The following is a 12,394-nucleotide window of genomic DNA, read 5'->3' on the forward strand; positions in this document are numbered from 1 at the left end:
GCTTTGTACAGTTTACTTCAACAACTTTCTAAGGCCAAATAACCACATGCTGCTTTGGCTTAATTTAGAGTTGGTATTCTGTTAACAGAACCCCTACTACCAGGCACCCATGCAAGAGTGTGAGGGGGGCTGATGACGTGGTAATTCAAGGCAGAAGTGCTAAGGGAGATTGCAACACGGAGAGAAAGACTATTAACAAAGCAGACTTCACAGAACTTTGCTGCTAATTCGGTACTGCAAAGAGAATGAGATTTTAACTTGTATTTCTAAACTTTAGGTCGAAAGTTAGTATTGCTAGACACTAAATCAAAAACTTTTTTTTTTAAGGTTTTATTTTTTAAGTAACCTCTCTACCCAACATGGGGCTCGAATTTACAATCCCGAGATCAAGAGTGGCATGCTCTACTGCCCAAGCCAGCCAGATGTCCTACTAACTTGTTTTTTAAAATGCTTAGGATTGGGGCGTCTGGGTGGCTCAGTAGGTTAAGCATAGGGTCATCATCCTGGAATCCTGGGCTCGAGCCCCCCACATCGCCAGGAGCCTGCTTCTCCCCCTCCTTCTGCCACTTCCCCTGCTTGTGATCTCTCGCTCTGTCAAAGAAAAAATAATAAAATCTTAAAAAAAAAAAAATGCTTAGGATCTCTGCATCTCCCCAGCCAGGCTCCAACGAACCTTATTCACTAAATTGAAAGTTCTTAAAGGCAGCAGTCACACCATAATTATTTCTGTATTCCAAACATTCAGGTCAATGCACACAGTGTTTATAAATGTTTATTGAATGAATAATTTCAACAATTAATCTCCCTTAATCTTTTCTTCCACCATTTTCTCCCTTTATTTCTGTCTCTCTCATCTCTGTACATGTCTATGTCAATATGCTTGTCTCCAATTTTCATGTCTATTCATCACTTGTCCCTTCTCCTCCTTACCCCCATCTCTTCCATTAGGGACCATAACAGAACGAAAATGTATTTTTGTTTCAATCTATTGAATTGAAACTGATGGTCTCTGTTCTTAAATTGATTTAAATAGACCATTTAAAATTTTTCTTTAAAGTGTTTTTTACCTTGTGACCCTCAATTTATTATTTATTATTTTTTAAAGTTGATTCTGAAAAGAAAAACAGCCACTCTTGTTCTAAAAGGGAAAGAAAGGGACCTAACAGATTTTTGTGTTGGGGGAATATTCAAATCTTGAAAATATTATAAGGGTGTGGGAGCTTAAATACTAATCAGAAGAAAAAAATATAAAAAATTAAAACTCCCCAATTTTAATCAGATAGCTAAAAAGGTTGGGGGGGCAGTGAAAGTTGAAAAGCTCAATATGTACTACTATTTCATTAGCTAAAAATTTAAAATGTAGTTGAAAATGTTATATTGGACATCTTCTTTCAACACTTATTTTAAAATCTTTCACCTCGACTTACTTGTAAATGTTTACACTTTGTGTTATGTTGTATTTGTAAACTGAAGAAAAATGACCCTTCTTCCTTTTAAGTACTTGATTGTGTGCAGTTTGCAATCCCTGAAGGTAAAGGAGCTTTTCAATCTTAGTTGTAAAGCATCAATTTCCTTTCAACCTCTCCTACTAGTGCCCAGATAACACCTCAACTCACAAATCACTCAGCAAATCAACAAAATGCAAGAATATAAAAGCAGTGAAAGAGACAGTTTTCCCCCATAATATTGATTTACTTATTTTTTCCTCCCATAATATTTAAAGGTGTTTCTTTACTCTGTGAAACAGTAGCATTGCCCCTACACATATAAAATGTTATTTATGATAATAGTACAATCCACTTAAAAGGAAAAGTTTGGATGCCTATCCTCAATTTTGTATAAAATGTAATTTTTATCAACAGAAGCCAACTAAAACGTGACTTTAAGAGTAATGATACTAAAATACAGAATACTGTAGATCCAAAAACCTCTAAATTTCTTTGAATTTTTTTTCTCAAGGAACCCACATCTCATACTAAAAAGGGAAAATGATCACAATAAGCTCGTAAATAAACTTGTGCACTAAGGAGTAAGGTTCATCCTCCCAATTCGGCCCAGCCAAATGGGCGTCACGTTACGAGAACCTCATCACATTTAGGAAAAAGAAAGGACACACAAGGCGAAGAGCCACAGGGCAAGCCGCGGCCCCAAAGACACAAGGCAGTGGGGCTTAGACACAGAAAAACCACATGATGCCCTTCTCGTGCCTGACAACGAGATCCGAGAGGCCCCCCTACAAAAGCATGTCCTGCCCAGGAAGGAGAGCGAAGGCACCCACCATTGGCACAACGTACACAGTTCCAGGTCAAGTTAGAAGTTAGGAAGACCCAAGTTCTGCTAAAATAACACATATTGAGTGTGCGTGCACACTGTGCACGCCCTTCCCGGGCAGGGAAGACCAACAAAGATGCATAAACCAACTCGGTAAAAACATAACAGCGTGCACCCACTCCTCTCACCGCACACGGGATCCGAAGAGCGGCTGTGTTGGGACCGGTCCACACCACGCCAGGCGAGCTGCAGAGGACTCAGCCCGGCAAGAGAGCAGAAGCTCTGGGGGCTCGTCTGGGAGGGCGGAGACTCAGAGGTACTCCTAGCCCCTCACCTGCGGGGCGCGCGGGACGGAGCGCAGGGGGGACGCGGGAAGCACCGGGAGCGGCAGCACCGCCGCGCACAGCACTCACCTGGCAGAAGCACCTCTGCGCCGCCGTCTCAGGGGGCTGCTGCCCACCGTGACCCGAGCCGAGCAGCCACACGGCCCCCACGAGGCCGATCAGGAAGCCCCAGCGGCGGTCCATAGCCGCTCTGGCCGCTCGTCGGGCGGCGCCTCGCGGTCCCAGCACTCGGGCGCAGGCCGCGCGTCCGCAGATGAAGCCCGCGCGGGCCGGCCCCCGGCGGCGCCCCACCTCCGGGCCGCCTCCCAGGCCCGCCCTCGGCTCTCCCGCCTCTCAGCGGCCGCCACCTCCCGGCGGAGCCTGCGGACGTGCCTAGGCGCCCGCAGCGGCCGCCCGGGGCCTCGGGTCGGCTTCCTTCCCCGAGCGTGAGGCTGACGCACGAACCCGCTTCCCGGTTGGGCCCCGCCCGGCGCGCCGCGTCCGTCCCCAGCCCCCCTACGCCGGGCGCCTCGTGCCGCGCTCGGGTGCGGCCGCCCCAGCCCCCGCGCGGGAGTCGGGGGTCCTTCCCGCTGCGAGAGCGAGCGAAACCGGAGGGGTTTGGGTCTCCCGGCAGGGCCCGGCCCCACCCCGCGCACTCCCCGCCAATCCTCCGGTATCTCGCGGCGAGGAAGGCGAACCGTACGAATTAACGCGTCCACAGTGTCCCTGGCAGTCTTAAAGCTGAAAGGGACGTGAGTGACCATCTGGACCAGGGCTGCATAGGTAATTTAGAGTTTCTAGTAGTTAGTCGAAAGAGCAAAAAGAAACAGGTGAAGTTGATTTTAATAATATGTTTTATTTAACCCAATATGTGCAAAACATTTCAAAATATACTCAATATTAAATTATTCATAAAATATTTTACATGTTGTTTTTAAATGAAATCTGGTGTGCATTTTATGCAAACTAGCCACATTTCATAGGCAAATATAGCGAGTGGCTACTGTATCCGTCAGCGCAGGTGGAAACTACCCTCTCATTTCCTCTCCCCAGAGCGGGGAGATGACATGAGCAAGGGGGCGAGCTGGTGCTTTCATTCCCAGCCATGGGTCTAGTCTAAAAGCTTTTTTTTTTTCAAGGAGAAATTTTCACGGTGAAACTGGAAAGCTTCCCAACATCTTACACATTAATATTTCAAATTATCTTTTTTTGGGGGGGGGGGTAATGTCATTTTTAAAAAAACCATCGTTTAACGAAGTAGCTTAGGATATGGTAGGCCCCAAATCGGTATTACTTCTGTTTTCCAGCTGAGAAAAATGAGCATAGAAAGTTTACCTGTGTTATTCACAGCCACATGATGCGCCAGAGGTGAGACTCAAACTCAGGTATTTCTTACTTCGATGCCCATAACCTATTCTCCGCCCAATCACTTGCCTAGTGGACTGCCGCATCGTAAAATGTCATCAACCATCTGAGATCCTGGTGGGCCTGAGAAGCTCAGATTCTAATATCTACAACATGCCACATTTACATATTAATCCAATCTCCCTCTTCGCCTAGGAAGTTTTTTCATCATACCTGTGTACTCATCCTACTTCTCTCTCCAGGGTCAGACCCAGCTCATGAATTCCCTCTTCTACATGGTCTTTCTGGTTTCGTCTTCACCCATTTCCAGTCTCTAAATGAATTTCAATTCAATAAACTTACTCTATGCCAGACTGAGCTTGACATTAGAGATATAAAGACGTAGAAGGCCAGTCCCTGCATGTACAGGGACACCCCACAGAACTCAACAGGTGATCCTTTATGACATTTCTACTTCATGTTTCTACCATTAAATTGTAATCCCTTTCAACTCTTTAAGCGGGAATTATGCCTCAAACATACCTGTGACTCTCCGTATCTTAACAAGGCTTCTCCTTTGCTTGTGTTTGTAAAATGAATGAATATTTTTTCATATACAGTATTAATATCTGAAGATTACACTATCAGATATAAGAGGTATGAAAATGGAGAAACTAAATGAATAAAGCCTAAAATTGCAGAAGGAAGCAATCTGAACATGAATCAGCTCTGATTTCACCCTGATGCAATAAACCTGTAATTTGGGAGAGCTTAAAAGTATGAATGTTCCCAGGATGAAAGCTCCATTCCTAAGATTTGAACTCTTGCCCGCAACAAATTTCTAGCAAACTTGTAATCAGAAACCATCACCATATGAGACAATTTAGTTTTTACTTTATTGCTTTCTCAGCTTTATTGAAGTTTAATTGACTAATAAAATTGTAAGATATTCAAAGTGCATGTCATGATGATTTAATATACAGATGCGTTTTCAAAGAACCCCCCACTGAGTTCATTAACACATCTGTCTTCTCATGTATTTACCCTTTCTTCCTCCTTGGTGAGAATATTTAAGTTCAACTCTCTTAGCAAATTTCAATTATACAAATAGTTACCAACTATAGTGATGATATTACACATTAGATCCTCAAAGCTCATTCATCTTATGTTTGAAGGTTTGTACCCTTTTACCAATTTCTCCCTATTCCTACCCCCACCCCAGCCCCTGCCAACCACTTTTCTACTCTTGTTTCTATGAGTTTGACCTTTTTTTTTTTTTTTTTTTTTTTGAAATATCACATGTAAGTGATACCATGCAGTATTTGTCTTCCTCTCTCTGGCTTATTTCACTAGGCATGATGCCCTTAAGGCTTATCCATGTTGTAGCAAACATCAGATCTCCTTCTTTCTGATAGCTGAATAATAGTTCATTGTATATGTATACCACACCCCCTTTATCCATTATCCGCTGATGCACACTTAGGTTGTTTCCATACTTTGGCAATTGGGAATATGCTGCAATGAACATGGGAGTGAAGGTATCTCCTTGAGATAATGGTTTCATATGTACCCAGAAGTGGGATTGCTGGATCTTACCTTATTGTCTTGATAATTATAATTTTTCCTTTCAGCTTTGTAAGGGACTTTAGAATGTGTAAAACACAGCTTTATACACATGGCATAACTACCACTGACATTTATTTCCCTGAGAATCCTTTGAGTCGGTCCCTTTTGTGTTGAGTTTTCTTTTTCCACCATGCCTGCTCTGGCGATCATCTCACCTGTGTTAGGGCCTGTGAAATAACTGGTTAGTCATTCAGTAACTATTACGGAGCACCCACAGGGCACATAGTTCAACCTTGCTCTCCAAAAGTCCAGCCTTCCTTCTGTGATACCTTAGCTAAACAACATTAAATTTTTTAGAGATGAACAAGGTCACAACCTTGTTATTCTAATACTAGTGATTATAACAATAACATAACTTAGATTTAGTGTACACAGCATTTCTTGATGGAATTCTGATTACCTGTTCAAACAAACAGCTATTATTATTATTATTTTTTTTAATGACCAAAGCAGGAAATGGCTTGAGCCCAATTTCTCAAAATGAGACATGGAGATTTCTGTAGGAAGCGTCTCAGTACTGAAACATTTTCAGGCACTGAATAGGCTGGAAGGAAATAATTTAAAGGGAAAAATTTGCTCAAGGAAAAGGAATTACTACGACACTAAAGAGGAAGAAAGGCTGAGTAAAAATCAAAGGTTTGGTGTTGATAGTTGATTAGATCTATTTATCTAATTAGTATTTATTGAATATAAATATGCACATAATACATTGCTAGAATTTTCTCTCAAGACGCTTGAGATGATTTGAGATGGAGAAATGTCACCTAAGCTCTATCTTCACCTCCTTTCCCTCATATTCCTGGAAAAGCAAGCTTCATATAGTAGTAACTGATGTATTAACTTCCCATTTACACCTTAACCCCTTGTACAGTCAGGTGTCCAACCCTACCCTCCGACTCCTCCATACCTGGCCATCTTATGGTCAATCTAAATACCATTTTCATGAGATCGTGAAATCTCTGCTGCATTTTGACAATGCTGCTTCCATCCTCCTTCAATTCAATTTCCTATGCACCAAACACTCCAGATTCTCCTTACACTTCTCTAATATTATTTAACTGTCTCTTTCATGGGCTTTCCCCCACCCTACCTCTACAACGTGAGTGGTGAATGTTCCTCAGGGTTCTTCTATTCTCTGTCCAGTGCTCTTCTTCTATACTTGCCCTTGAGGAAAGTTGCCCAGTCTCATGATTTTAAATACCTCCTCCTTGCCGATGACTCCCAAATCTATTTTTCTATTTCAGATCTCTCCCTCGACCTTCAAAATCCAACTGCCTATTGAACACAACCATCTGCTTTCCTCAGAACTGTTTGGTCACACCACCGTCCATATCTAGGCACCTAGAAAGCAGGAACCCGTCCCAGTTTCTCCCTCTTTTTCACCAATCTGTAGATTGGTTGATCTATTAGTCAACCAAGTCCTGCCAGTTCTTTCTGCAATTTATTCCCTCCTCTTCATCTTTATGACCAAGGACTTAGTTTCAGCCCTTATTGTCACTCACCTGATTTATTGTCACATTTTCTTAAATGATCACCCAGCCTCTAGGCTTGTACCCATCAAAAAATAGCCTCCATGCTAGCCTCCTTTCTCAAAAATTTAAATCTGACCACATCATGCCTCTGTTTAAAATCTCCAGTGCTCCCCACTATCTGAGGAATCAAATTCAAGATTCTCAGCATGACATTCAAGGTCCCCATGATCTGGCCTCACCTATTTTTCCAGCCATATCTTCAATACCTCTCTGCCTTAGAGTCACTGAACTATTAACGATTCCCCATATAGACCTTGTTTCCACTCTCCATGTCTTTACTCACTCTGTTTCCGCTTCTGAAATGTTTTCTGCCCTGCTCCACACTGACCATCCTCACTTCATCTGGCTAATTCCTTTAAGAGTAAGCTCAGGCAACTGCTACCTCCGTGAAGTCTTCCCTAACTCCTCTGTGGTGGGATTAGGTTTCTCCTTTTTGGTTCCATAAGCTCATATAATTGTGCTTAGTACATGGAATCAAATATGTATTTATGTAGTTCTCCCCATTCAACAGAGGTAGTCTTGGTAGTCTCAGCTTCCTCAGCACTTAGTGTGTGAGTTTCACAAGATGACTTCTGAGTGAATTAATGAATGTACACATAAATTAAATAAGGAACATGAAAAGATCACAGCATGAGATGTCACAGGGCAACACGTGATTATGTTTCAAACAAACATAAGCTTAGAGGCAAAGCAATCATTTTGGGCAGAAGTAAATTGGATAGGGCAGAGGACACAAGAAAATTGGAATTGACAAGAGAAAATTCACAAAAGGTGTGGTTGTGGGAAAACTGATGACAGAGTAGGAGCTCAACTACCAGTTGATGGACTAGAAAAAAAATAAAAGAAACTTACCTAAATGATTTAGAACACATTGCAAGATCAAGATTGTCCAGTCAAGAAACAAGAGTGGCTACAAACTCAGGGACTCTAGACTCAGCACATTTACAGAGAGAGAGGAGAGAGTTCCAAAATGAAAAAAAAAAAAAAAAAAAAAAAAGTGGATTAAGTGAAGCCCCTCCCTGCTGAATGTTAAAACACCACCCTTACCTCCAGCAGATCACTTGTAACACTCAGCTCCAAAACTGCAGACCTTATGCATACCTGCTTTCCAGTCACTGCCGCATGCCTGATCTCCTCCTCTCCCATCCTACAAGGAGAGTGGAGAATTCTTCAGGAATAAACAACAGCATCAAGTTAGTGCCCCCAGCACTCACACACTCAAAATTCTTCTGCCTTTTATTTAATGACTCAGTCTATGATCAGAATACCCAGGCTAAGATGATCGTCAAGGAAAACCTCCAACATGAAATAGACCAAAACAAATAAGAAAATAGTAACTTTGAGGAAACAAAGAGGGAAGAAAGGAAAACAAACAAAAAGCTATAATCAATATCATCAAACACATAAGAACAGGAGTCTATAAAAAGGAACAACCAGAGAACAAGAAAGAGATCTTGGAAACTAAAAATATGATTGCCAAAATAGAAAGTTTTGACTGAAATATTGGAAACATTGAGGAAATCTCCCAGGTAGTGATATAAAAAGACAAAGAGGTAGAAGTAAATGAGAAGAGATGGAAAAAAATAGAGGGGTAATTCAAGGAGAACAGAGTCTGACTAATAACAGTACCAGTAAGAGAGAACATGAAAACGGAGAGGAAATCATCTTAGAGGTTATTCAAGAAAATAGCCAAAATTGAAGCATAGCTATCTAAATTGATAGGGTACCCAGGTTTGAGTTTTGATTGAGTGCCCAGGCTCCTGGATGGAAAATGCCCCTAACAGAAGTAAAATTTTCAGAAAGAAAAACAAAACACCCAGTCCCCTACAAAGAATTAAGAATCAAAAGGGCACTACAGAAGCACTGGAAGTTCCAGGACAATAGAGGAAGGCCCTTAAACTTCTGAGACTTCTTTAGCCAGCTAAGCTATTAATCAAGTCTGAGAATAGAGTTAAGGTATTGTTATATATGAAGAATAATGTACACCTTTAAATCCTTTCTCAGACAACTTATGGGAGGATATGATCCAACCAAAGGAGTAAACCAGAAATGAGGAGACATGGGTATCCAGAAAGAAAAGGTGGCAGCCAAGAGAGGAGTTAGAGATGCTCTGAGAAGACAGACAGGCAACAGCCCTAAGACCCACGTTACACAGCCAGGGAGGCCTCAGGACGAGTCTCACGAGGTGAACTGGAGAGATACCTGCTGTGACTGACTTTATGGAAAACACTCTTCTGGGGAAGTTAACAATTATATTGTAAAGTTGGGGAGAAGTCATTAAAAAAAACACAATAACATTTTAAAAATGAGGCAGCTTTTAATTCTAGGAAGTTCAAACCGTTTCAAAATAAAATGTACCTATTATTATTGGTTTGATTTACATAGCTTCACAATAAGACAAATACTGGATGGCGATTTCACCAAACTTGTATATATTGTATGTATGGAGGGTGGAGGTAGGAAAAGTGGGGGTGTGGAGTGATATAAGGGTGCCACATCTTTATCTTCCTTGTTAGCCAGTCGAAAGATAAATCCTAAAATTGGTCCATCAAGAAATAGCAGCATAAGCATGTTATTTAGAAAGAAAATGTAGAAGGGGGGCGCCTGGGTGGCACAGCGGTTGGGCGTCTGCCTTCGGCTCAGGGCGTGATCCCGGCGTTATGGGATCGAGCCCCACATCAGGCTCCTCCGCTATGAGCCTGCTTCTTCCTCTCCCACTCCCCCTGCTTGTGTTCCCTCTCTCGCTGGCTGTCTCTATCTCTGTCGAATAAATAAAATCTTTAAAAAAAAAAAAATGTAGAAGAAACATGTTAAAGAGTTGAGGAATGGGACCCACAGGTGGGGCAGTGAACTCCTCTTTTTCAATCTAAGTGTTGTGGTACTTAAAAAAAAAAAAGTCTTTCTGTATTACTTTATTAAAGAAGAGTATTTCCCAGAAGTATAGGAATTCTAACTTTTTTTTTTAAGATTTTATTTATTTATTTGACAGAGATAGACAGCCAGCAAGAAAGGCAACACAAGCAGGGGAGTGGGAGAGGAAGAAGCAGGCTCCCAGTGGAGGAGCCCGATGTGGGGCTCGATCCCAGAACGCCCAGAATGCCAGGATCACGCCCCGAGCCCAAGGCAGACGCCCAACGACTGAGCCACCCAGGTGCCCAGGAATTCTAACTTCTATTCCTACCTCAACATCTTACTGCTTAGCCATGGATACATTCAATTATGTGCATTCTGGTAGGCATTTGGGGTAGATATTTGGGATGACAAATTTCCAAAATCTCGAGTGTTGCAGCTGATGTGGGAGCAAAAATAGTTGCTACTTGCCTATCTGGTAGTTTCCCAATTTCTCTCTAGAAAAATATCAGTTCCTGTCCTATTATCTATCTATCTGTTACTGTGTAACAGATTACCACAAAACTTAATGACTTAACACAGCGAACGCTGATCACTTCACAGTTTTTGTGGACCAGCAATCCAGGAGCAGTTGAACTGGGTGTGTGACTCAGTCTCCCACTGTGTTGCAATCAAGACTAGGGCTTCCGTCATCTGAAGGCTTCCCTAGGGCTGGAGGCTCTCCTTCTAAGATGGCTCACTCACACCGCCGCTGGCAGGAGGAAGCCTCAGTTTCTGATGGAGAGGAGTACAGTCTTATGGGTGCATATAAAAAGGAAATAGGGGGCGCCTGGGTGTGGGTGGCTCAGTTGGTTAAGTGTCGGTCTCTTGGTGTTCAGCTCAGGTCATGATCTCATGGGTCATAGGATCCAGCCCAGAGTTGGGCTCTGCACTCAGCAGGGAGTTGGCTTGAAAGCTCTCTCCCTGTGCCCCTTCCCCAACTTGTCTATGCATGCTCGCTCTCAAATATATAAATACATAAATAAATCTTAAAAAAACAAAACAAAAAAGAAGAAGAAGAAGAAGAAGAAGAAGAAGAAAAAGAAGAAATAGAAGAAGAAGAAAAAAAGGAAACAGGCCTGTTCTGGAGCAGCCATGTGGACAATAGGAGGTTCATCTGAAGTTGGACTTTTGCCAGATGGGTGACAGAAAAAGAACAAGGGTCAAGGGAGTTTAAAATATTGGTGTGTTATGATGAAATAACACACCAGTATGTACTCATAAATATTTATTGAATTGAACAAAACTGAGCTGTCTTTTTTCTCTGTCTCTTCCTCTCTTTACTTAATATCAGAGGTGATGTATTTTGGTATTGTTGGACTAGTTTGACCAGAATAGTTGCAGCTGAGAAGAAGGGACTATCCCTGCTCAATCCATCTTCCTTGTTTATTAGCTACTGCAATTTTTAATTATATTTAGAAAAACAGAATTTTTTTTAGAAAAACAGAATATGATAGTCATGCAATACCCATAAGATTTTTTCCTAAGAAATTTGAAGACCTCTTTTATGTGACTTTTGTTATTTAATTCACATAAATTTGCACTTTATATGTATATGTAGAAATACCTATTTAAACTCAAATATCCAGGGCCACTGTATAAGATCAGATCAAATGGAGTTTATTGGGGACTTTGACTTAGTCTATTGGAACAACAATAAATTATCTCCAGGAGCAATGCTGGTAAGAGGTACAGCAATGGGAATCTGTTCTGCAAAAATCGAGGTTATTACTACCCTTAAAATAAATAATTTAAAATCACTATTTAAAACACTATTGAGTGCTTATTATGTGCCGGACGTTGTGTTAATAGTTATAGGCACATATTTTATTTAATACTATGTTATCCCTATGAGATAGGTACAATTGTTAAGCTCATTTACAGAGATTTTGAGAGATTAAATAATTTGTCCAAAGCTCAGAAATCTGAAAGTTCCGTCGGACTTCAAGTTCCTGACTCAACCTACCTCATCGCCTTTATCTTGTGCCCCATATCTCTGTAACCCATTCTCTTCCGGTCTCATTGGCCTCCTTCCTGTTCCTAGAAATGAGCCAAGCTCAAGATCTTTGCACTTGCTGTTTTCTCTGTCTGGAAGGTTCTTCTCTACTTTGTTGCTTGGCTGGCTCCTATGTCAGATGCCCTTCTAAGTTAGTTCTCCTTACATTACTCTATAACATCACCATGTTTTATTTCCATTATAGTACTAATTACACTCTGAAATTATTTTTTAATCTCCCCACCAGATCGTATCCTTAGTACCTCATTCACTGAATGAAGTAAGTGAATAAAAAGCCTACTCGGGTTCCTGAAGTTCCTTGGTAATACTGTGTTATACCAATAGGCTATCTGTGTTATCCCGATAGTCCACTGGAACTATTTAGAGAGACTGCACATTGCCTACTTCACTGT

The 12,394-nt window shown here is 41.6% G+C and overlaps 1 protein-coding gene across 2 annotated transcripts in view; it reads right to left on the reverse strand.

The window, feature by feature from the left end:
• The window catches only part of ERO1A (endoplasmic reticulum oxidoreductase 1 alpha), a 48,604-nt gene extending 45,716 nt beyond the window's left edge, over positions 1-2,888 (reverse strand). For both annotated transcript variants that reach the window (XM_057318521.1, XM_026480375.4), the window contains exon 1: positions 2,685-2,888. In XM_057318521.1, the coding sequence (XP_057174504.1) occupies positions 2,685-2,798 (114 nt within the window). In that variant the 5' untranslated portion in view covers positions 2,799-2,888. The remainder of the gene's footprint in view (positions 1-2,684) is intronic.
• Positions 2,889-12,394: the final 9,506 nt, after the last annotated feature.

The sequence above is a fragment of the Ursus arctos genome, unplaced genomic scaffold (genome assembly GCF_023065955.2).
Source record: "Ursus arctos isolate Adak ecotype North America unplaced genomic scaffold, UrsArc2.0 scaffold_25, whole genome shotgun sequence".
Lineage (NCBI taxonomy): Eukaryota > Metazoa > Chordata > Mammalia > Carnivora > Ursidae > Ursus > Ursus arctos.